Source organism: Merops nubicus, unplaced genomic scaffold, assembly GCF_000691845.1.
Source record: "Merops nubicus isolate BGI_N331 unplaced genomic scaffold, ASM69184v1 scaffold13116, whole genome shotgun sequence".
NCBI lineage: Eukaryota > Metazoa > Chordata > Aves > Coraciiformes > Meropidae > Merops > Merops nubicus.
The window spans coordinates 157,577-184,809 of NW_008615751.1; the positions used below are offsets into that span (position 1 = coordinate 157,577).

General features: G+C 37.4%; 1 protein-coding gene across 1 annotated transcript in view; it reads right to left on the minus strand.

Annotated features, from left to right (window-relative positions):
• The window catches only part of SMOC2 (SPARC related modular calcium binding 2), a gene marked incomplete at its 5' end in the record, with an annotated part of 95,959 nt that overhangs the window by 62,517 nt on the left and 6,209 nt on the right, over nt 1-27,233 (minus strand). The window contains 5 exons of the mRNA XM_008942633.1: nt 5,276-5,350; nt 6,118-6,168; nt 10,584-10,631; nt 17,805-17,904; nt 19,004-19,110. Coding sequence (XP_008940881.1) covers nt 5,276-5,350; nt 6,118-6,168; nt 10,584-10,631; nt 17,805-17,904; nt 19,004-19,110 — 381 coding nt within the window. The remainder of the gene's footprint in view (nt 1-5,275; nt 5,351-6,117; nt 6,169-10,583; nt 10,632-17,804; nt 17,905-19,003; nt 19,111-27,233) is intronic.

A 27,233-nucleotide genomic window follows, 5' to 3' on the forward strand; every position in this document is an offset into this window, starting at 1 on the left:
TTTTTAAAGCCCTGAAACTGATGGTCTGTAGTAAAATGGAAGCAATAAAACACTACTCTGTTTAGTCAGAAAAGTAAATAAAAAGCTCCATGTCCCTTTCATGTGTGCACAGCCAAAGCCAAAAATGAAATTGAAGATGATTCCACATTACCAGAATTCCCAGGTACAGTGGCTCAAGTCTGGACACTTCTGAAGTCACTAAAGCCATAGTTTGAAGAGACAATGAATTCTGATTTATGATTCTTTTTTTCTGGATGAAAAATATCATCATCACATGATCCACTACTTTCGGCATAGATGCATGAAGAATTTTGACATACAGACCCTGCTTCAGTAGGCTTCATGCCAGAACAGGGTTTCCTCTGACTTCACCCTCTTTTATGCCAGATCATGTATGGCTTGTCCTATAGCACCTGCTTGAAGTATAGAAGCATAATGCTGGCAGAAAGCATGAAGCTGGCACAAGCACCACATCATATGTCTGTGCCTGGTCCAGATGAAATGCCAACTACTGGGTGAACTAGTAACATAGAGTTGGAGTAAGAATAGTTGTTCAAACACTGTCTGGGAGTTTTGCCATTGACTGCCAGGGGCCCTAAATTTCTACCCACTCATTTCATGTGTTTAAAATTTAACACACGAATCAAAGTGAAGTTCAGTAAAGTACAATGAAATGTGACAATTTCTTCCTGTCGTCTGTTTTGCCAGTCATACCGAATTATGAACAAAACAAACATCAATCTTTCAATCATTTTACAATGTTCATTAAACTTCACAATGGATCTATGAACTTATAAATTATTAGTGCTAATAACACCATACTATGCAATCTTTAAGAAAATAGAATACAGAAGTATTAATAATAAAAGAATAGAACTGAATACCAAATGCATGAACATGCTCTGTGTCTTAGTCAATGATACATTATTTAACCCTTTCTCTTTTAACTTAAATTATATTATTATGAGACTCTCTGAAGACCTTAAATACATATGTAAGTATATTCAAGATTATGGATTTTTTGCATCCTGCATTTGCAAAATTAATAAAGTTTTTTTGTGGTGTACAGACTGTGCTTCCAAAGTACTCAGTACTTTATGAATTTTTTGAATGTTAACAGTATTATCAGTTCAACTCATCCCATTTATTTTACATGGAACTGCTCCCACAACAGACTATTAGAAAAATTTGGCTCTTAAATTCAAGCTAATAAAATGAATCGTAAGCTTCACTGGCCATTGTGAAAAGCATTAAAATACCCTACCTTTGCCTATACCAAAACTCAAAAAAGGACATATCTCCTCTGGAAAAAGTTACATCTAGTTCCCAAGAATCCCACAAGGATATAAACTACTGGTAGAGCAGATGTAGCAATGAGAACCTGAGATCTACAGTCCAGCCTAAGCTCTCCTCACGGTGCTGTATTTTCCCAGTGAGGTGATGGGAAAGACCTGCACTGTGATGTAGTGTTCACCACCCACATCAAGGCTGCATCTAGTCCTGAAGTACACTAACTGGCAACTACTGAGGACATACAGCAGGAGTTTGGCTGCTACATTTTGATGTCTTAATCATACAATCCTTTAGGTTGGAAGGGACCTCCAAGATCATCAAGTCCAACCATTGAGCCATTAGGGCTCTAAAGTCCTCTGCTAAAACAGATCAGAATCTGTCAGGGTTGGAAGGGACCACAAGGATCCCCCAGTTCCAACCCCTCTGCCATGAGCAGGGACACCTCCCACTAGATCAGGCTGCCCAGAGCCTCATCCAGCCTGGCCTTAAAGACCCCCAGGGATGGGGCCTCAACCACCTCCCTGGGCAACCCATTCCAGGGTCTCACCACTCTCATGGGGAAGAACTTCTTCCTCACATCCAGCCTGAATCTGCCCACTGCCAGCTTTGCCCCATTCCCCCCAGTCCTGTTGTTACTCGATATCCTAAAAAGTCCCTCCCCAGCTTTCTTGTAGGCCCCCCTAAGATACTGGAAGGCCACAGTAACGTCACCTCGGAGCCTCAATAGTCCCATGTTTGGTGTTTTCAATGCATTTCTGTTTATTTTTGATAGCTGTCGCTGTCATTCTTATTTTAATCAATCTTATGAGGGAAACACAATATTTTCTGTGAAAGGGAGGAAGAAATGAGGGGTGTGGGTGTAAAAAGAAATCCAGAAGAAACAAAAAATTTGCAAAATAACTGTGAAGGCACCGAGGCATATACATAAAACAATCTCAGCAAACACTATATTATTTTAGCAACCAGATGCATACTCTTTTTCTAATTCTGGAAAGAAAAAGTCTTTTAAAAACATCTGAAAATCACCTTCAACATAGAAAAAGAGCTAAAATGGAGATGTTTCTACACAAATCCACCACTCTAAACAGATCTACTGTTATATGTCCCAATGTCGTTGGGGTTTTTGACAGCAGAAATATTTTGTCATCCAGAGCTAATATAATATATAATAATAATACAAATGCCTTTAGTGAGCAGCAAAGGCCTATTTCTCTGAACCAACAAAAACCACATATGTACTAAAAGTCATTATAGAGCACGGATACGTAATCCAGTAATCTCATGCCCTGCATCTGTAAGTCTCCCAAATGTCATTACTCTTTATTAAATTAATGTAGTCTGATTTAATCAAATGAAAACACTGGATAACTAATATAAACTAGAATTTCCCAGGCCATTATTTTCTATCTACCAAAACCTAAAAGCTTATTCCGATTTTACTGGCTAATTGTAATTGGCAGGTCATTTGCAGAGCAGCAAAAGCAAACCATGATGAGTACACCACATTTAATGTATCCACTTGTGATCCTTAACTCACAAAAACATTCCCCTAAGGATACTGGTTTCTCAGGTCAAGACAAGCTTCTTTATAACCATGACTTGTTGACCACGACATATTAGGACATATATTCAGGTATAAACTAGAAAAAGTAAATGCACTACAGACTAAATTATCAGCTTTTAAGTAGGATATTTAGAGCTTGCCTGAAATTTCTATAATTACTATATTTCTTTGGTTATTTTCTACAAGAAGGGCTAGGTCATACTGTTATTTTAACTTGAATAATTTCTTTGAAAGCACTTGCACAACCATAGAACAACAAAGGAAAATTTAGCCCATTATGAATAAATTTGGTTACATCCTTTGTTTTATAAACACAGTTCATATGCAGACATAAATCCTCCTCATTTTACTCAGGCAAATACATTTCAATAGGCTTTCTGGTGTTTTCATGACCAAGTCTGAATCAGAGTTTGCTAAGCAAACTGAGTAAATAAGACAACTGTATTTATCCCTTACATTGAAGCCTGGGTGTCCAAAGGTGGTTAGTTTACAATCCAGTGGATTCAGTCACAAGGTCCTTCCTATTCTATACACATAGGAGCACAGAGTTCATTCTCTGTGGGTGCTCTGAGAGGTAATAAGGGAAAAATGAAACCTATTTTTTTCAAGACCTTAAAAGACTTGTTTCCTGATTATCAGTGAGGCTCAGCCATCAAAATAACTTACAAGTATATAAAGTCACAGACACATTGTCCTTTCGAGTCTGGAAGAGAGAGATTGCCAGCACAACTGGTGAAGACACCGTTTTTTAGCACCCAGAGTCATCTTGAGTGATTATATCCTATTATATATACAAGTGAAGTTACAGCAGAGAGAGCAGTTGTCCCTTCTGCCACATCAGGTATACCTACAAATTAAAGCAAGGTGGGCTACATAGTGTCTGCTGACTTACTTCTGCTAGTCCAGGTATGGCACCACAGACTGTAGCATCTGCTAGCTCCACAGAGATCCCCTGTACATTGTGCAGTTATGAACAAGTCCTGCTGTCAGCAAGTCCAACACAATCATGCTTTTGCTGTTAATGCACCGTGAGCTAGCAGTCACAAGACAGGTAGACCACACATCTGGATTCTCTACTTTTATAAATATGTCTTTAAATGATCTGGAGGTTACGAATTCCTAGTAATAAACCCACCATTTTTCTAGCGTTTTTTGTGTATATCTGCCAAAGCTTTGGCTTCCAGCAGCTGCACTGAAAACTTCTTGCTTTAGATCCAGCCTCAAACACTGTAAAAATTAAATAAACACTCCTAAAAGCGACATATTTCTAGATACTTATTTTACACAATAAATCCCAAAGGAATTCTGTTCTTGCTAACATTAACTAAAGAAATGACAAAATGAATCTCCAGTAAGGAAAGTGTTTGCTTCAAACTCTTCTCTACACTTTGTTTAAGGTCCTTCCCTTAAGTGCCTACTGAAGAACCAAGGAGAGGAAAAGTATTAATAATTATTGCTTTGATGTCAAAAATAGCATATATAAAGGAATCTGTAAACCTCTTAGTAAGGACATGCCTGTTTTTCTTATGATGATTGCTTGTCTTTTTAAATTCTTTTGGGCCCCAATTCAGTAAAATACTTAAGCACAGAACTAATGTCAAGCATGACCTCAATTTCCACTGCATCTGAAGTGTGCTTTTGGATCATTTACTGAATCACAGCCTGTATTATTGATGTTTCCTTTCAAGGCATCAAAACTTAAACTCCACTAAAACAATGAATGCATATGAATATTTTAGAGGCTTCAGTCTCAGGACGTTCACCTGACATTCCTAGTTCCCCTTTACAAAGCTCAATTCTGAAGAGTTGTAAAAAAAGTAGAGCCAAAATTCAGCCATTATAAAAAAGGCAACATAATCAATTCACACTAAACTGGTGATCAGTTTGTAAATAACAAGTGATGTAGCAAAAAGTAGGTAACATTGTCCTTCCAATTTCCTGTTAACTGACAACTGGTTTCTGGTAGAAGTGTTCAGGTTTGCCTCCTAAGATTCACTGCCAAAATTGTGTAACCCACACTATCATTTTCCAAGCACCTTCTTACTACACATCACCTCAAAACAAACAAACAAACAAACAAACAAACAAACAAACAAAAACTACAAACAAACAAAATAAAAGTAGATAACAAGGAGGCAGAGGATGCAAATAATAAATAACAGATCCACTGACAGATCATCAGTAAGCCAGAGACTAGTAGAGTAATATCAATTTACATCTAGTAAAACCTGGCCAAAAATGCTTCCATATAAAAGGAATGTGTGATGCATAAGCCTACTAAACCATAACACAAATCATTAAGTTGCTATCATATGATGAGAGTGGAAGCATAACAGTTATTAAAATGGTTTTCACTTAAATGGATAATGCATGTCTTCACAAGAACTTTGCAAAGTAAGCATAACCTCAGTTTCTTACCTGAGCTTTTATTGGTTTTGTTTTGTCTACTCTTCACTTGCTCAGTCCATAACGTAGGGTAACGAGAAGCTATATCTAGGGGGAAAAAGAAAAGTTTTAAAATATTACGACATTTTTAAAAGTTACTAGTATCTGAATAGTAAATCATTAGTATTAAAGATACACGGATCTAAAAAAATAAAAGGGCCTACTTGTTTACTAGGACAGTTAAAACTTTGATTCATGAAAAGGCATGAATACTTCCTTTTTTACCCCATTCATACAAAAGGCTGAAAGAAACACTTTTAGATTAAATTATATTTAAACAGAATAAAAATATTCCAGTGCGGACCCAAAATATGTAATAACTTCGGATCAGATGCTGTGAGATCTGTAGTGAGTGATAAGGCAGCCACAATACAGGCCCATCACTGCAGGTAGGCCTTAAGATTCCTGCTAACAAAGAATTCCCCAGAGGCAAATAAGCCTGAGAAAACATCAACCCAAATATAGCTAGGCAATATACTGAGGACAGAATTCACCCTTTAACTTCCTTATTTGGCCATACATTTTTAATCTGCACCCTGACTCAAGTTTAAACCTTGTATATGCCCTGATAATTAAAAATGCTAATGCTGGACTCCACAGCTACAGCGTCATCCCAAAACTATCACATGAAATTTGTTGCTTGTGAGTATTTTCTGTCTTTATCTGGAAAAAGGTATAGATGCTTCCAATTTATTGCAATCTATTGCAACTGCCCCAGCAGTTGTGCTAGCTCTTAAGGCAGCATTTGATGTTGTGGTATACAGTCCACACTGCATAGTTGAATACTGCACTGTGAAGTTCCTATAAATGCTCACCTTCTTCATCACCTTGAGGCTGAGTCTCCAGTGCAGGCGCTGAGGCATCATCTGAATTCAGAATGGAAAAGATTTGCAAGGAGACTACAATTATGAGAGTAAGCTAAATAAGTGTACAGACATGATTGATACTAATGATTTGCACATAGCCCCGGCCAGTAAACAAACAATAATTTAAACATCATTGATAGGTAAATAATAGGTGCTACCTATTATTTATAGGTACAACACAGATGTATTGTATCTACAGACTACTGATTATAAATGGATGGCTTTTGAGGTTATGGCTGATGAAATGATTGCAGGGTCTGTGATGAGGTATGAAGTAATCAGGTTGCTCCCTGGACAGTAATTCTTCATTTTAACGCTGCACATCGGTATCTATAAATCATAATCAAATCAGCATTGTTAAAGAAGTAATTAGATAAATGTATAGACAGCGTAAGACCTGTGAAAGCAAAAGCATTCTGGGGTGAAGAAGTGGTTGCAGTCATATTGACACCTTAAAATGAAAGAAAAGTGTCCACTGGCACAGCGAGATTTATTTAACAGTCAGGTTGATTTTATAAGCAAGATTCACAGATTAAGGAACTAGAATGTTGTTTGTGTAATTCTTATCCTCTGGTCAGCCATCTCCATCCATCTAATACCAACCATTAATGCAAGAAAAGAGGGAGGAAAATTTACAAAAATGATAAGAGGCATGAGTAACTTCAGATTTAGTAAAACACTGTGGAAATAGTGCTGGAAAAGAAAAATTCAATGCAAAAAAATATTTGTTAGCATTCTGAGAGAAAGAGCAGTACCCTAAGACCAACTTTTACCTTATTACATTTTTATTATTTAAAATTATTGCAGGTATCAGGTAAATATGACTTAGTAGGCCTTTCTAGCACATATTTTCCAGTCATTGCCATTTCCTGTAGCATTGAGCTAACTCCAAGACCAAGAGTGTCCCACAGTATCTAGCATCTACCATGCAAGGGCTTTATTGGCATTTCTTGCAGTTTTGCAGCTGGATCTTAGACCAACATATTTTCCAGATTGTTTTTCTGGTATTTTCACAGAAGTTAGAACCAAAGGTAACTGAAGCTTCCTCTTGCATGTAGCCCTACCAGGGTAACAGTGAACAGTTTTAAAATTACCACTGTTTGTTGTAATTATTCAAACAGAAAATATCTGTTTCCATTTCTTCTTGCAACTGGAATTCAGGGTAGCCTCCTCCTGTTCTTTTTTTGTTGTTACTATCACTTTTTTTTTTTTTTTAAATCTGTATTGTCTTTATGCAAATCATGCAGAGGATTTGGAGTTACTAGGACCTTTGTCTCTGCATGCCACAGCCTTGTTCACATACACATACCAAAATACAGATAACAAGCAAATACTAATAGCAGGTAGAATCAAATTTGCAGCCATGTAGCACTAATCTCCATGCTTTTCACAAAAACAAAACAGCAGCCATAAAAACTTATTTTCCATGCAAAATGTTTTATAAAAAGCATAAGGAGACTTATTTTTAAGAATGTATATTCTTCATGTCCATGCAATAATAGGATGCTTCGTTCCAATGCCATAATAGACTGCCACTTCTCATTAGTCTTGCCAGCATTTTTATGGTGTCCTCTGGGTGGTGAAATCAGATCATTGATTAATTTCAGAAAGGTGTCAAGTACCCTAGTGTACTGAGAATTAAGATGTACATGTACATCACCAATCAGTATGTGGTTCAGAAAACACAGAGTTTCAGAGGGTGGCTTACAGTAGATAGATAAAAACCAAGAACCCAGCCAGAAACTCCATTTTGGGTTTAAATGACATTTTTCTAATCATCTTTTGGTACACAGTTTCAGTTTGTGACACATTTGACTTTCTATTATTGTCTAAAATTCAGATATCATGCTGCAACTTTACTGATTATCAGCCCAAACAAAATTAGCATCTTGAATTTTGTTCAAGCAGCATTTAAAACAGTTTATCAATTTTTTTATATTAAAAAGACCCAAAACTCAACAGATGGTTAATGACTGAGTCATAAACAGACCTCAGGTGTCCCCCACTTAAAAGAAAGATGTTTTTGGTCATCAATGAACCAAACATTTGGTACAGGATATCTGTATAATCTAAGAGGCATTAACTTCACTGCAGAACTGGAGGAGCTACAACAGCTCCTGATCTGCAGAAAGAGGCTTGCATTAATTTTCTGCTTGCACTCTGTGTCATCTTTTCATAAAAATTTTTGTGTTAAAAATGAAGAGACATTGCATTTCATTGTTCAAAACAACATTCAACAGAAAGTCACAGTCATAGAACAGCTCATCCTCATGTTAATTAGGTTAATTGCACAGGTCTTCCTGGCTGCCATATGCACACCAGTACATGCATGCCTATGTTTAAACAAACTATTCTGTTTGCTGTCATAGTTCACTTACCAAAAACATAGTCTTAGAATCAGATAAGAATCAGAAAAAAAGGGCTGTGAACATATCTCTGACACCTGTGCTTTTCAGAGAGTCTGAATATTTTCCTTGAATAGAGGAAAGAACTGTGGGGCCAGGGAAGATATTTTAGGAATTATCTTTCAGGCTTTATTCCTGTTCACTTTAACGTGCAAATTTGCAAACATGTAAACAGAGCTCCTGACCTCCAAAATCTGCAGCTGGAAATTTTCTTTCAGTATTGAAATACTCGGAAAAAAGCAAAGTGCACAACTGCAACAGATAAGGTCCACCAAGTCATCTTCTCCTGTCAGTCTCTGTGGAACATCTTGGAAAAAGAGACTGTCTCAGGCTAAGTCTATGATGTTCCTTGAGTAGAGCCGTCAAGACCACATTTGAAGGTCTGGAGCATGTCCTCTGCAGCAGTAAGAACATCATGACCTGCCTAAGCTTGGTGGGTTACAATTCAGGTGTTCCCATCCAGTCACCCTTGGTTAGTCCACAGGAATGTGCAGAAAAAAAAGATGAGCAGGGATTTTTATGGTTGTTTCAAGAACTCCTGCCATGTCCTTTCAAGCTGAGCTACAAAATAATTTTTACTACACAGACTGTGAAACCAAAGCACAGCTCTTGAACCTGGAGAGATGATCTTGTTCACAACTCTGCGATGGCCTCTAAAGAAGTAGCGATGTCTCTGACAACATGACTTTATTTGGAGCCTAAGGCAGTGACTGGCTGGAAGAAGGGTGGAGGGAAGAAGTTAGCAACATCTGAGAAGAGCCAGAGACCACCTGGGAACAAGGTCAGAGGCCCTTCATGCTGTGGGCTTGTGCTGGAGAATAAAAATAAGCTGTGAGTAAAATGCAACCATGTCACTTTAGACATGTATGTATTTGATGTGAAGGGAGACTTGATAAATTGTGTTAAGTTCCTTGTTCTGTGATTGTTCATTCAGGGGTCAGCAGCTCAGCTTCTGCTGTCGCACAGAAAAATAATGGATTTACTGTATGAGATGGTTAATTCAGTTCAAAGCTGAAAATGAAAGTCCTGACCTAAAGCAAATGGATAACCTAAGGTTAGTGGAACCCACAATTTGTCTGGAAATATGTGAAGGAACAATTTTCCAGTATATTGTAATTATTAGCCTTTAGAGAAGTACCGATTTTTTTAACACAACACAACAATTTCTTTATATGCTGGTTATGTTACGATCCTGCAAAAGTGCCTGTAAAAGAAATATTTCAATAATATTTACAGTAAGCCATTCAGATAGTCATTAACATTAACATGAAAATGAGTAACTTCAAAATTAATTTATACCAGTGTAACTGACAGCAACAGCTAGTATTTTCATCTGAATTTAAAATTGTTTTAAGTGTTTGGAGAGTGTAAGCTTTAATTTTCTTTAAAGCACAGACATCTCCCTCATTTGAATCTACAAGTTATGCTGGAGTCACATCAGATATTGTCATGCCAACAAGATATACACCATGATCTATCTCTAACAAGAGCAATTATCTGGCCATGAATGTAAGCCATCAGATGAATTAATTGCAAAACAGAGCAAAGTGCTGGGTTCAGGATGACTCAAGAACTGATTGCTGTGGAAATAAAGTGAGGACTCCAGTTCCTGAGATACTCAGGACTGCAGAATGCTGTCTTTATCAAACAGACAAAATAATCTGTCCTCCAGGGCAAGCAAACAGTATGGGAAAATATTTCAGAGTATTGCTGTGGGAAGAAAAGTTATCTTCCCAACAGCACAAAATAGGAAAGTCCATAGGGCTGACACTAGAAAAATATGTCTATGCATATGTAGACAAATACATAGATATACACTTATACTCATGAATTTACTAAATCTTCACAATGCAGATATAAAATGAATAGCATGTATGCGTGTATACATATTATGTATGCAGCTATAATGCATGATGAATGTATAGTGTTAATTGAAACCTATGGAAAAACCACACTGGTGTATCCCAGAGCTACTTTAGTTCCTATTTACAGGTCAGCTGAGATATTTACCTGTTTTTCCTGCACCTTCTCGTTGTGGCAGCTTCTCACTCATTGAACCTGCAATTGGAAAAAGAATTAACCAGACAAATAATCTTTTCACTTTTAATATGTTTTCTGAGAAACACAGTTCAGCTTTAATGATCCATTTTTGTTTATGACAGTAATAAATATCCTCAAATTCTTCCCTTGCAAACCAAAGATTTTAGCTTTTCCTGACTTCTGCATTTGCATAAGATCCATTTACTGTCAGATGTGCCACTTCTTGGGCACCACAGGACCTGAGAAAGAGATAATATTAAACAATACATGTAAGCAGAAGTACATGCTCGCATGCTGCAGAGTCAACATCTCCCTTCCCCACTGACCCAGCCAGGACAGGTCCTGCAGTAAGATGCATTGCTCCATCCCTGGGGGTCTTTAAGGGCAGGCTGGATGAGGCTCTGGGCAGCCTGATCTAGTGGGAGGTGTCCCTGCTCATGGCAGAGGGGTTGGAACTGGGGGATCCTTGTGGTCCCTTCCAGCCCTGACAGATTCTGATCTGTTTTAGCAGAGGACTTTAGAGCCCTAATGGCTCAATGGTTGGACTTGATGTTCTTGGAGGTCCCTTCCAACCTAAAGGATTCTATGATTCCAGCACTTCTCCCCCGTGGTCCCTTCTGCAGGGTAGCATCCTTCCTACACACAGAGTCTAGCCCATACACCTCAGCTGCTCTGAGGAGTTTCTTCAACCTGTAGCCCAGTCTGGGCTCAGATTAAGAACTGCCCCCTTCTGTTTTACATACGTCATACAGAGCCCTCCAGAAACCATACACTGGTGTGGATAAGTGAGTGTGTCGAGGGTGGCAGGGACAGTGCCTTATTCTGAGTTTGAGACTGGGCTCAATGCAGGAAACATCCCCAGAGCTGTGGTCCTGGGGAAAAGAGCGCAGTGGTGGGAAGAGAGTTAAGAAGTTTGCAGGAGATGGGTTTTAACAACTTATCTTACCAGCCTGGACTCCCACCCAGCCCAGTATCTGCTCTTGATTTAAAATCATCGAGAAATGGAGAATCTTCTTAATTTTACAGGAGGTAGTTGTCCTTAGGGTTTAAGATAGAAATATTTCCTTATTTCATGCTTATGTCTCATTTTTACAACTAGTTGCATGTTTCTAACTCCTTGACACTTTTTGCCAACATATCTATCTCTGTTGTATTAAAAAAAACACTTTTAAAAGTGGTATTTTTTTCTCTGAAGAGCCACATGGAGTACTCAAAAATTACAAAGCACAATGTCTATCAGTTCTTACCACATAGTCTCTTCTTAAGTACACCTGGTTTAATGAAAAAAGGAAACCTACAACCAAACACATTTAACAGATGTTTGGAAGTGTTAGAAATAATAATTTGGTTGCTTTAATTTTCTTAATTTATTTCCCTCTGGGAAAACTAAATCCACTGGGTTTAAAAGAAATAAACAAAAAACCTCAAAACTTTGCAGTACAATAAATCTGTTCTAGAAGGACAATTTAAATAACAGAACCCACTAAATCACAGGCCTTGTTTACCATGGTGAACTGATGGTTACTTCAGCATGAAGTTTAAACACACACGTCTGCCAGAGGGAAGACAGCTAACATCAGAAATCTGGCAAGCTAATTTTAAAGCCCACATAAAAGAATACACGACAATGCAGCCAAGCTGGTATTGCCTTCTGAAGGACTCAGCTTTTATACATCCATATCAAAAATATTCTAGTTTAGATTTGTTTCCTTTCTTCATAGTAGTGTATTTTTATTGCATTAATTCAGACAGGAAAAGTAAAGTCATTATCACTGTAGGAAATACATCCAGGGGTGCTTGGGACAGCTTGCCCTAAAAAGACTGCAACATTAACTCATGTTGTTCAATCTGAAGAGGAGGCAGATTCTTGCATTTATGCTAGCTGAAGCTAGAAGATCTGAGCTTTTTAGTGCTTGGTTTGAATTTGATAAGAGTCTCAGCTTAAACTCAAGTAAGATTTTCCAGTTTTATGAAGTACTCCACAAAAAATTACAGGTTTTTCCAGTTGCACTAAATACCAGTGATCCAATCTTTCCTCAATTCAGTTACTATGTATTTTCTCAATTTAATTTTGATGCACAGGCATATAATTATAATCTTCTTGCAAATACAGAGACTTTAGATCTGACTCTTATCCATACTAAAGCGTTTTACAGCAATTTGTGAGTAGAAAAGATGTCTCAGCATAGGGGATGTGTACGATGTACTGGCACTGATGGCCCCTTTGTACCAAAAAGCGTTAAGTAAAGCCTCAGTTCAACCTATGTTGTTTATGTACATTCAGAAGCACTATTATAAATTGAATGTAAAATTTGGTTTAAGCAAAGTCATTTAACACATTGTTGAAATGTATATAATGTTCCACAACTTAACCCAAAAGCAGAACAATCTTTCCAGATTTCATTAATACCAGGATACCTTTAGGTTACTCTATGTGAAATGGCAATAAAAAATTGATATTAATTATGAAATTAATATATGATATTCATGTACAGTCAGAGGGAACTGAATTCTTTTTTTCTATGCTTAGCTGCTTTTTTTCACAAAATTTTGATAGAAAATTGATGGATGGAGGAAGGGAGTGGCATTCACAGAGCCTAACTTCACTACACTGAATCAGATTTCACTATGAAATTAGATGACTACTAGGCAAATTAGATTCAGTGGGCAAACATTCATTTTTTTAATAGTCTTATGAAGCTAACAAAAATATTCACAGAATTTCCTAAAGGAAATCTCAGCCCTTCATATAGTTTCACTTGAAAATTTCTATTTATACAGTAGAAACTTTTCTTCTTGTCTCCAAGCTGAAAGTGAGGAGAGGTTATTGTACTTATGTCATTTTTTTCCTGTGGTTTTCTGAATATATTTACAGTAAAAGTAGTGCTAGCTTAAATGGTAATAGGAAGTTGCTTTTGCAAGTTCCTAGGAAATTGCATCTTCAATACTCACAATAAATGCTCACATTTTCAGCGAGGTAAGAAACAGAAAGAGTCATTTATAGCTTATCTAAAAGTTAGGCAATACAGTTAATTTCCAAGTTTTCAGTGCATTGTAAGCGACCTAAATGCCACATATCCTTATGGAATGGGAGAGGGCAAGGAGGACGGATGGATATTTTTCCCAGCTAAAAAAAGCAATAGACTGTCTTTTTTAAAGCTCATTGCTTTCCCAAATGTGTTTGTTTTCACATATTATCTGATGATAATACTATACAGACAAGAAGAGTTCTGAATTTTTAAATGTATTTGTATTTTGGCCTTAAAAGATGATCGTGACTTCTTAATTGTAAGGTAGCAAAACTGCCTCACAGAATAATAAAACACATCTCCATACCTCTACAGTCTCTGTTGCAGAAGCCTGGAATAGTTAATAAGGCATAAAACCCCTAGAATAGGTGAAAACTGTATTTTCCAATGATAATTTAACACCTGCTTCTCGATTTCTGCCCCATTTCCCAGGACACCATGACTACAGAATTTCTGCATTTCCCTGCAGTGCTGATAACAGAGATGGGGAGTTGTAAAAATGTCTTTTTTTATGTCTGCTGTTCTTTAGTGAAAGTATTAGGGGACATTCATCATTTTGAAGGAGCTTGCTTTTTAATGCTGTCAGGGGAATGTGTTTGATTTACTCTCCACCACTGATCCTGCAACAGTTGAGATTTTTTCTATGAAGTGGAATGGCATCCTGAGATTTATCATGTGTATTTTAACAGTACCAAGTGTTGGTGTGGGAACAACAGGAAAGGATGGGAGAACAGCCTCTTTCAGGTAAAGATACAGTAATTAAAGCAAAGGTTTTACATAAATCAGTTGGAAAGTCCTGCTTTTTTAAATGCTGCTTATAACTTTCATGCTTCCACACCTTGTATCTCTAGCAAAAAAGACAACTTCAATAGGAGCAACCAGAGGAACACAACAAGCAAAAAATGGCTCATACAGCTATTACAGATGCATAACAAATAGACATATGGCACTTTTCCATCTGAGGACCTGAGATAACTTTAGGAAGCATCACATTATGCAGCTAACTAATATTAACAGTTTATCTAAACTTAGAGGTTGTTTCACCTATCCCATATCACACAGTAAATGTGAAACATGGACAGGGGATGGAATCAGGAAATCAAACTCCTAACTGCCCATCCTAAATTCTGCTCCATATTTCCACTGTTAAAATCCCAGTTCTTCCAAGCTGCCATGCTCTTCTTTCCTATTTCTGGATATTCACCAAAGTCAAAGGTGGTTCTACTCGTAGCAAATAAAAGGTAAGAAATTATCCCATAATTTAGGAGCAGTACAAAGGATTAGACAAGTATTCAAACATTATCTGAAGTTACTGAAGAGCTAATACAGAATTGAAAATAAATACTGAACATTCGTTAAAAGGAGAAATTTTCACATATTCCATGGTATGACATTTTCTATGATGTATAAAAGCATGCTCACAACTTGCTCTATCTTGATTTTCTGTATGCATTCTTCTCTAAAGGGAAAACGTTGCAAAAATGGTTCTGGGAGAAAAAAGTCTGGTACCTGCAAACTGAGAAATGAGCATAAATGTCTTTGAAATAGCTATAGCATCATGCCTGCAGAACACACAGAAGCAAGTGAAAATACAGAAAAATGTCTGTGTCAGGATGCCACCGCTAACAGAGATATGCCTTTAGTATCAAAAAAATATCAAGGCAATGCCTGCAGCAAAGCAAGCAATGATGCAGTGTATTAGGGTGAGTGGGGCAACAGTGTTGGAAGAAATGGCACCCCTGAAATAGTAGTTAAAACAGGAATACATTTACTCAATTTCAATACACCCACTAATATTTTGAATGTAATTCCCATGCAGAGCCTACTAAAGAAAAAGTACAAAAGGGCATCACTGGTGATATGGAAAATCTCAACAGTCCTTCTAGGGGGAAAAACATGTTGTCCTAAGGGGACAGAAATTTTGAATATATACTGGGAAATGGGACAAAGGTGTAATTGTGCTTCAGGCTTTCATTCTGCAATATAAGAGCAAAGTTTTGCTTTATTATATCACATAAATTTCTGAGAAAATCTGTAGCTGCCTTCTCTGCTGAATGAGAAGGTTTCTCCCATATCTTTTAAGACTAAGCCCTTGGCCACTACCACTGCAAAGTCTCCTAGCATTTCAAATGTATTTCCAAACTGCTCTAGCTTGACCACTTTCCTCAGGGACAAAGAAATGGTGAGCAGTAAAACAGGAGAGCACTGATACAAGCAGGGGAGAAAAAGTAGAGAGATAACCTCAAAGGGTCTTATAACAATTGGAACATTCAAAATCAGGCTCTGCATACTCACCTGAGCTCTGGAGCAGTCTATTTATCTCTGAGTTACTAAATTAAAATCAAGTGCTAATATCATCCTTTCCTTAGCATTTCTGTAAAAGTAACTTCCTTTCCCAGACCTCCAAAAATGAGCTGAAGCAGCCTGGCAGTTTATCTGCTAGGCAAATGAATACACCTTTGAGACAAACTAGGGCTTGATTCCTCTAGAGATAGAATAATTCTTATACTAATCTATTAATTAACCTGGAACTACACTGCAGCTTCTCCTCAGTAGTGCCAAATATGAAGAGTGAAAATACACTAATTAAGCAACATTTTGAGCTAAAAATAAAGCCATGTCTTGTGACACATATGCCAAAAAATTACTTGTTGGACTTTCAGCATCAGCACAACCCCTTTTTCACTGATGTCAGTGAAAGGCAGGAATCTATATATTAATATTGCAGAGAAAGCAATGAAAGCACAATTTCAGAGAAATCCTGGCTATGGACATACAAAACCACTTCTATTCAAAAAGTAGCACAAAAATACTATCCTAACCACATGACTTCTGAAGGTGTGATCCAGTTATAAACAATGATTACACCAAAATTAATATTTTTTTCTCTATTTTAAGGCTTCTGAACTTTTTATGTTATTTTTCACAATTGACTGTCTTTCTACAGTGACTTTTCAGACTGGATCAAAATTATTAGTCTGAAAAGCCTTCTTTCTGTATAAAGTTCAGCTACAGGCAATATGCTTTGAAGATCCTGCAAATCATTTAAACAAGACAGACTTTCAAAGTAGAAAAATTTTTATGTTTTTTTCTATAATCTCTATTGAAACATTCTCAATGGTCCATTCCTTCCTCTATCTATCTGTTAAAAGCATCAATATTGTGCTTGTGTGATTGAAGTAGTTCAGACCAGGTGAATTCCCTCAAAAGCTCTAATCACTTTTTTATTTTAAGCTTCATTTACATCACAGGGTTAGTTTTTTAAAGCTATTTTTTCTGCTCTCTGGCAAAGAATGGTGCTGCAACACAAACAGAAATACAATCAGTAGAGCTCAAGTATTTTTGTGCAATTCTGTCAGCCTCAGGGAAGGCGAATAGCAATTCTGGCAAATGTTCATACACTGGGGATTTATATTTATTATCAGTGGCAATGAAATAGGATCACAAGCAAATTCCTAAAAAAAAAGTGAACCTGTTAATTGTCCTGATGAAAGACAAAAGGCAGTACACACACAGCAATGAGTCTGACTGCCAGTTAATTTCCACGGACAATTATTCCATTATGTTCTTAATGCTTTGTTTCATTTTTATTTCTCCTCTGAGTTTGGTCATTCATGGAATTTGCTGTGGGAGTTCTTTCATTGGGCTATGTTACAAATCAGGACCTTGGTACTGCATATTTTTTTGGAGGTGTGGATTTATATTTTTTATACTCTGAATACTTAATTTTTTTGCAATTAATTTATGTGCAAGACAGTTTCAACATAGAGAAAGGACTACCTTAGCAAGTCAGCTGCATGATTTCATATATTGACACATAAATATCATACAAGGAACCCCTGCAGAAAAGTCCTTCAATAGCTAGATTATAGTACAAATAAAGTAGATGGATCATAGAATCACAGGGAGAGTTAGGGTGGCAGTGACTTCAGACCTCATGCAGAGCTAGCTTAAAAGCTAGGCCCACTTTCTTAGAGTTTTGTCCAGCTGAGTTTTGCAAAGTCTCAAGGATGGGGCATCCACAGCTTCCACCAGCACCTGTTTCTGGGCTGAACTATTCTTGCAGTAAATATTTTGTTTTCTTAAGTCTAATTGGATGTCACAGATAAACTCTGCTATTCGTGAGACAATGTCACGACCTGGCCAGCCAAACAAGTCTTACCTGGGCACCGGGGAATTTTGTGGGCCACAGCAGTACCACTGATAGGACGACCATTGGGGGTGACACACCAGCAGTATCCAGTGTAACTATGGCACTGAACCTGTCAGAAACACCATGAACCATGTCCAGTTTGTCTGTTATTCCACAGAGTTCATGACACGAGTACAAAAGATTAGTCCATCAAATTATATTGACAAAAGCCAAAACAATAAACCATAATAGACCTAATCTCAGTCCTAAATATGATTCTTTAGCAAAAAGAAGAGTTTATTTTACACAAAGTGTGGTATGTCCTTCAGAATCCAATGAAGGGAAAAACTATTGAAATATGTGATTGTTTACATCCTACTTCAGAAGAGTGAGGTGCAGGTGTTATGAAACCCTCACTATAAAGTTTCTTAAGGGACATATAAACTGTTCCTGAAGCAAGCAATCCCAAGTTTTTTTTCCACATAGAGAACATATTGTTCTACCCACTGAAGGAGCAGGACAGAGTTCTTTTGCCAGCATTATTCATATCCCAAGCTGTCAGAAAGGAAGCTCTTGGAATTCCTCTCAGAAATCAATTGTGTTATATTTCCTCAGGGCCAATATCACTTCCCTCACCATGCTTAAAATGAGATGGATTGTCTTCTGCACAAGTTTGCAACTGAATTGCAGTACAGAGGTAGCAGAAGGTGATCTTGATTGGAATATATATGAACAGATAAGCTTATAACTGTGTCCCTTCTGAATTCCATGACCTAACATAAGTAAATTAATCTCAGACCATAAACTTGCATAGACATTCAGCTGAGAATAGGGAAGAATCCTGTATCATTCATGCTTTAGCACTAAGATATGGACTCTGGTCACAAGATTTATAGCTCAAATCAGGAACAGCACAGAAATTCCAAGCATTTTACCATCTGACGAGTATTCAGGAGGCTACAAGAATGACTCAGCTGCTTCAGCCTAGAAGAACAGGGAGTGTATCCCATGAACAACAATAATGTTTGGCTCTTTTGCTGGCTAACTGAAAAAAAGAACAAGGACTTGGCACAAAATTTCCTTCCATATTTTAACGTCAGTCTTAGCATAAATTACATTTCATCTTGAAATACATTTCCCTTCATTACATCTGTCTCTTCTTCATCCTCTGAAAATATACACATTCTGACTTTCCAGCCATGCATGATGCTGAATGAAAAAATTTCAACCTGACTGTATGTGCCATCATCATTGCACTCTGGGATAAAGACTTGTTGAAATTCCTTGCGAGCTTGCTCCTGGGTGTACTTCCGTTCAGCCACACATCTGGAAACATCTAGAGAAAGGGAGAAGATAAGTCAGTTGGGTGATGCAATATGAAGAAAAGACAGATGATAATCTAAACTAAGAAAAAGGAAGAAGGCTCCAAGACCCATGTGAAGAGAACCAGAATTATAATCAATGAAAATGTACAATCACATCCACTACGTTTAGGAAAGAAAACCAATGGAGACAATGATTTCTGGACAATAATCCAGAACTGGTAAATAAGATGCCTGGAGATATAACCTTGCCACCAAAGGGCAGAAGCACAAACAGGGCTTCTCCTATCAATTTAACTCAGCAATTGCAGACACACTGTGCCCCACAATATTCTGTCATTGCGGGTGGCAGCAGCAGCTTTCTAGTGCTTCAGAAAAGGCAAAAGAGACATCAAGAGTACAGCTGCCTTGTAGTTCCTACCATGAGTTCACATACCCTCTCCTGCAGTGAGGCAGTGATCTCAGCTGTGACAACAGATGTGCCTACCAGGCCAGAGGAAAAAACAAATAAAATAAAAGGTACAGCACAAGGGCTTAGTGAGGAGGTGATTCAATAATAATTTGGGGCACGCTTAATTAATATGATACTAAAATATAATGAACATTTAATGATTTAGACATGGCACATGTCATGTCTGCCACATGGTCCTTTTTTGCCCAATGTGTGGTTTCTTGCACCATCTCCTGCACTACTTGATACTGCTCTCCATCCAAGACAAGGTAGCCAACTAGACAGCTTTAACTCAGTAGAATTTCTATTGTCAAGTATATTATACTGTCTACTACATATACTTACATTTCAATTAGGCAGCCAAGGGCTGAGAAAAGACACAAGTTGTACCTTTTTTCTTTAAAGCTGCTACAAATTTTAGTAAAATTTGTTGCTGATGCGTAATCAATACTTCAGGATCTGCTTGAGCTAAGCAATTTTAGGAGAAATGAGAATGCCAGGCAACCTTATGGGTGTATTAATGATTTCATGATGTGACTGTAAGATCTGAATTAGAATGATCTCAAGCATACAAGCATGGAAATTTGCTGTTTCTGATCCCTGTTTTGTTTAAAGACTGTTTGACAGCAACTGGCTAGTTCTCTTTTAAGGCTAAAATCATCCAGTGATTACCTGTGAGGCAGGGGTGTTGGGGTGATTTGTGAATTTTTGCATAGTTCTTAGAATGCCCAGGGACAGGCTTCCTAGTCCATGCAAGTTGCACGTTGAATAGAATACGAACAGTGAGGCAACATTTTCACTTCCCCATTTGATATCTGTATATCTTGACAGGACTTTGGTATCTGACATTCCCCAGGAGTACAGAGGTGAGCCAGCTATGTTTCAAGTCCCTTAAACACTCTCTCTGTGTCCAGTATCATCCAGACACACATGCACTGAACCAGCAGAAAAGCTTGGTGCAACTGTCAACGTCCTGTGTACAAGATGAATCCTTCACTGGTCATCGCTGTCCAAGCTTTGGACAACTCACCTGACATTAGCATTAAAAAATCCCTTCAAGTCCTAGGCAATCTGGTGTGGAAGTGCAGCATAATGAGGATAGAAACTGATCCTCAGCATCTGCATCCTGAAAACAAAACTGGGGCCTCTTAATTCTTATCTTTGTATTGATTTCCCTTATGGTCTTGGATTTATGTGCACTACTTCTGTGCATAAGTTCACTCTTCTCACAAGAGTGTTATCAGAGTTCATATTGGTAAAATGCCCAAAATGCAAATTGTTTCACTTTGAAAAACTATTTCAGTCCTAACCACTTTAATTGTATTATGGTATTTCAGGAAGGATATTCACAAAGATATAATGTTACCTAAAACAGACAGAAAAGTTCAGCCACTCAGAAATGTGAGAAAAAAGAATATGGAACTGAATTAACTTGTACTCTGGTACTTTAATAAGTTGTTTCATCAAGGAAGAATTATAGTCAGTGTACTGTGCAGCTCAGGTAAAGTCTGTTAATGCATGCACTGTCAAAGTTTTTTGGGAAAAAACTAAAAAGGAACAGTCTAAGCAAGCTTTGGTGTCGTAAGCTGCCTTCTGAGCATGGTTTAGTTATACGGTACTTAATAACATGTGGTTTTAATGTAGCTAGTATTTTAACTGAAAATAAATCACTCCTTTGTTGGACCTCTGTCCTCGTTTTTCTAGAATGACATGTGGTTTAAATGTCTAAAAGGAAAAGTGAGATGAATTTGATCCCATAAAGTCTCTGGTATAGTACCAGCAGGGTTGTAAATTATCTCCAATATTTGAATTACCATAAAAACACGCCAAGGAGCAAGAAGTTCTCCAAAACTGTCCACCACTTATTCCTAAACAGCCTGATGCTCTAAAGGCCTCCTATTTGTCGATGATCTAATATGCTTTAAAATCAACAATGACCCAATTTAGTGGAATATAAAATTCACGTTTGAAGTCTTATTTTGCATTATATAACTATGAAAACATTTTCAAGCTGTTGGGCATTACTGTGCTTCAGTATACCCAAAATAAACCCATGAGGAAGATCTCTTATCAAGTTATCCATCTGAAACTGTGTATGGTCAAAACATTATTCCTGGTTCTGGTGTTTTTACTTCAATGCATTACCACAGGGGAATAACTAGGACACAGAGATGTGGTCCAAACCTGACAGAAGAAATGTAATAGGGTGGTAAAGAAAAAAAAGAAGACATATAGAAACATTATTCCTCAGAATAATAGTGAACATTATTAATTCAGAGGAGCTAAATTGCCTCTAAATAAAATATCACAGAAACCAAAAGAAGTTACAATATCTTTAGTAAAAAAATTGTAAGATTACACCACCTGAGCATCTGCCTGGGTCCCAGCTGCAATACGTTCTATGCAATTTCAAAGAAGTTTTCCAAAGGAAAAGAAGAATTCAGGAGATCTAAATCCTAATTTATGTAAATTAACAGCTGAAAAGTGATTAGAAAATACATTTTCACCACGACTGGGAGAAAGGCTGAAACATGAGCTCACATCAAAGCATCAAAGAAGAGAGAGATGTATGGAAGCTTTGCAGCTCCTAACACACAAAAGTCAGTGATGGCTCCAGTTCTAATCCACAGGGAAATGAACCCATCACATGGCCATTGCTCAGGCTTGCTCAGGGAAGACAACTCTGGGACTTGCTGTGCAAAGTCCTGGGAGCATACCCACGTAATTTTTGTCTATGAGCTGCACAAGTGTAACTACTGAAGATAACTCACATGAACCTCAAATTAGTAGGATAAATCCAGGCTTAAGTGGCTTGCCAGAAGGAGGTTTATAAGAATATTGACATCAAGGGAGATGCCAGTGAAGTCTCTCGCATACATATTCAACTTTCCTCTTTACCTAGAACAGGAATAATTCAGATCAGGATGGCACCTGACTGTTTTGAAAAGAAGACTGAGAGTGAAAGGTGATGGGACTTAACTGGCACCTCTGTGCTGATTAATCAGCCCACAGCTTTGATTGTGATCATCATGGATCCTGATGAAAGCAGGCTAAACTCTTTTGAGGTGAGTGGCATCACTCTGGTGATAAACAACCTGACAGCAGAGAGGACTCCAAGCCTGCAAAGTGTTAGAAGGACAAAAAGCACTGTCCAACACTGTGCTTTTTAAAAAATCTGTTTTTATTTAAACTTTTGGAACCATCTAATGGAAAAATAAGAGGCTTGAAACTGTTACTGATTTTTGACTAGAAAACTGACTACATTTTCTTTCTCTCCCTAGCTCAAGTTTTAATAAAGGACCCAGCAGGCTCAAGCTGGAATCTCGTACATGGCCTAGTGAAAAGACCATTTGGTTCTAAGACCTGTAAAACGGTGGCTGAAATGAAGCCTTATTTTTCTCTGCCCAGAAAATGGGAAAAACAAAATCTGCAGATATATATGCCCAGATGTAATTTAGAATTATGTCAGTGACTGACTTGGTGAGACTTTATTCTCTGAATTCCAGGTAAATGACCTTTTACGTCCCAGAGGCTTGCTGGGGAAAAGCTTCTCCTAGCATAGAAACTGAGCATGAAGATCCATCAGTTTACCTTAAATTAGTTCATGTGGACTGTACTAGCTGTCAAACTGGGTTGGTACAGGAGACTCAATGCATTTTAGCACAGTATACAGTGCATTGTGCATTTTAGCACAATACGTAGGCTAGTGTAGAATTGTAGCACTGTGGACTGCAAAGACAGATGTTTAAAAAGACAAATACATCTTAAATTGTATAGCTAAAGACAAAAATTAGTGCATGGGAGTAGACATAAATACACAGAACTGGGGAGATCACATAGTTGTAGCTGTTTGGGCAGTCTTTCTGAATTGCCCTGATGACAATCTGGCTTCCAGAGGAGACCAGTGTCCAGAAGCACAGCTGAAATAGAAAGTCATCTTAATTCTCTCCTAAGCTTCTATATGCAACAGAAAAGATATTCACTTATGAAGTGAAGTGGTGCCAGTACATCGCTGCAAGATCCAGAACCATATTCTGTCACATGGGACCTTGGAGAAATGGACTACCTGAGATAGCACTGAAGTCAATAGGAAGTTGTAGTACTCAAGGAAATTCTGGAAACAGAATTAGCCTCACAAACAGCACAAAACCGACTTGGAACTAATCTCATTTTATGCCTTATTTCCAACAGTACAGCACTGAAAACACTGAGCTTCAGAAGAAGAAAAAAAAAAAAAGAAAAAGAAAACATCCATCAGCTTCAACTCTGCTGGCTTATCCTTGAATAATACATCACACAGAGAGAAGTTTATTACCACAAAGTAGAAGTTTATCTTTAAAACAATGACACAAACTCATCGAGGGTGTAAACACCATCTCTAAAATGACATTTAATACAACTGAATTTACAGCAACTTTAGGGCTCCACAGGGAGATCTATCCCAGATTCTCTCATGGAAAAGTAAACAGCTTGCCAAAAGAATAGATAAATCTCCTGCAAAGGTTTTGGTTTAGTTCATCTGGTATTGCTTGGTTTGTTATATATTTCAGGAAGAATAAATGTACTGTTCCCTGTCTCAATACACTGAGCAGACTTTGCTTGCTTTCAAAGAGATTACTGTGTGTGACACAAGCTTGTTATGTATTTATGCATAAAATACACTTCACAGTTTAGTTATTTTATTATAGATGAGATATCCTGTGGAACAGATCAGAAACATTTACCACTTTGTTAAAACTACTTATAAAGTTGTTACACTTAATTGTTTGAAGAGAAAGGTCCCTTGAGGGCTTTCCACAGATACTTAGCTATCCTTACTCTGAAAAGAAAACTCTACAGTCACATGGTTATGAACAAGCAGACCTAGTATAGGCACACATAATGCAAATACCTCTCACAGTTTCTCTGCAGTTTCCCTTATTGCCCCTCCATTATGTTAGAATACCTATATACACTTTATTGCTCTTAAGTTGAGGAATATACAGTGCAGCAAACTTTTTAAAGGCAGCTGTCCATCTGAGCACCTCACTGAATTGACAATGAACTATGCAGTTTTTTCTACTTCTGTTTCTTTCCCACTGCTATACCTTTTTGTTAACTAGTAGTGATATATCAAATTATTTTAATTTGTAGTTAATTTAGCACAAAAATACTTTATTCAGAGCACAAGACATCAATTTGTTTATATCTCATAAAGTGCTCATAAAATGAAAATTTTCTATGACATTTGACCCAAGCCAATATATATTCCAAAGAACTGATCACATCTACCAATGAAGCATAGAAATAGCTGTAGCCATCAGTGCCAGAAAACACAAAGCAAGCTATACATGCTGAAAACTTCAGTTTTAAAGGTGCAGAGATGATTAGCCTCTTGGGTTGGAATGGATGTCAGCAGAGACATTTAGCCTGACACAGCCATAAAATAAAGACCTGTTGCTTCATGACAAGAGCTGGCTGACTCCTTCACTATTTGTTTTTATTGCTGCATTCTGGACTCAAACTAAACAGCAGAGCAATATTAGCCTAAACTCTTCTCTATTGGCATCTAACAGACACAGGCAGCGTGGATTTTCTTTGCTGTTTTCTACTTTTCTATCTTTTTCTTTCTCCCCCCTTCCCCATTTTGCAACCACCCAGCAACTCAGATAGCTAAGCTTTAAGATAAAATAAGGAATGCTGTGCTGAATTCCTTCTTGGCACAATAATATTTCTCTCAATTTGCTAACAGTCACATTTGGAGAGATATGGTCTGACTAGAACCAAATCAAATATTTGCAAGAAAAACTAAAGCTACAGCTTTCTAATTTTTTTTACATACTGAAGGCAAGACTAGGTTTTCTGAGAATAACTGAGATTTAATAGTTTGGAGCAGTCTAATATGGACCAATTTATAATTCTTGCACTGAGAATCTGAGAAAGTTCACAGCTATTTGTGGTTCCTAATCTTCAGTGCAGTATTATTGGTTTAGCACTAGTAGTTTCTACTTCACTTGCTTTAAGATGTTTATTTTATATTAACCCTGAAACTTAAATTGAAAATACATGAGCAGAAGTAAAAACTCCACAAAACAACAACAAAAAATACTACTTTCATACAATTGAAGTAATGCATATTTGATTTTAAAAAGGTACCTTCTTTGTGGCTATGAACTACATGCCTTGTTTCTATGCAGCACTTTGGCAAATTCTGCTTGGACAAATATTATCAAGAAAAATTGAGCATTTTAAAAAGAGATAAATTCCACCTCCAGCAAATTGTGGATGCTGTTTCAGTATTACTTGTCCTATGTTCCACGTACCAGTAGACACATTTAAAAGAGCAAAGGATATTCCACAAAAAATATTCCAAATGTACTTAAAGATTCAGCCACCTCTATTAAATACCTACTAAAAAGCATAATCAGAAGCCAACTCCTCTTGCTTTTTCAGAGACTACATAAATTAAGTCCTGTATGTAGATACTTTTTGTTCATCAATATGTTGAATGTTTTGTTTCTCAAATTAATACTTTTACTACAGTGGCTTAATAAATAACAGCTTGATACATAACATAAATGAAGACTCAAAACCAAATTGAGGTTCAGGCTGAACAGTGTTTGTATCAGGACTGCCAGCATTACACTCTGGAAATGTGCAGTCATCCTACAGATTAAGCACAGTGTCTTCACTGAGAAAACACCTGAAAAAGGAGGACACAGCTCCTAGCTAAAAGTAGTTTAAGATTAAAATCTGTCCTATAATAAATTTTTCCCCAGGTTTATTTTAAAACAAAACAAAACCAACTGATAACACTTCTTAATATGTTCTTATTTTAATATATTAATTAAATAAATGCTAAAAAATAAGCCTGCATCCCTATTTTTTTCTTTTTCCTTGTAAAAGGTGAGAAAAAGAAAAGGGACAAGAGAAAAGGGAAAGGTGAGCACAAGTGAAAACTGTTTTGCTTTCAGTCTGCAGGCTGTGCAAGCTCTCAGTGTGTGTTTAGGGTTATTTTACAGACAGACACTTTGGTCCAGTCCCACTTTCACTCATTTCAGTTAGGAAAAGAACCAAGTTTACTCACTATGTCTTTCTCCAAACAAAATATCTCAGGAGCACATTCTGCCACCTAAATGCAGCCCACAGGGCTGCCTTCTTGGCAGGAGGTAGACTGGCCAGGCCAATGTCCCTGTCCTCACGCTGACCCAAGGGACATGCTTGGGCATTGTGAGCATGTCAGGTTTGCACTGGGCTCACAGACAAACCTGACCTTGATCTTTCCTTTGTGGGAAGGAGGACAAGGTGCACACTCAGGAACTATGTATTTACAGCTCAGTTGTTCAGCTAATCTCCAAAGGATGCTTAGGTTCATGAACTATGAGACAAAGATTAACTTACAAGCCCAAAACAACCACTGCCCAGGGTTGTCCTCTTCCTCTTCACAAAGGAAAAATCATATCAGCATGTTTATCCAAGGACAGAAATATGCCTTAATTCATAACATCTCAAATCATTCAAGCATGTCCTTAAATCATTCATTAACTCATTGTACTAATAATTCAAGTGAGTGAAACTTGTTTCATTAAAAGAAAGCTTTCATCAGTAGTGAAAAATGCTGGGTGTTTCTTTCTTCAAGGAAAGTAAATAGCAAATAGTAAAATACCTCTTTATGGGAAATTCCACTCATATTTTATGTGCTTCAGT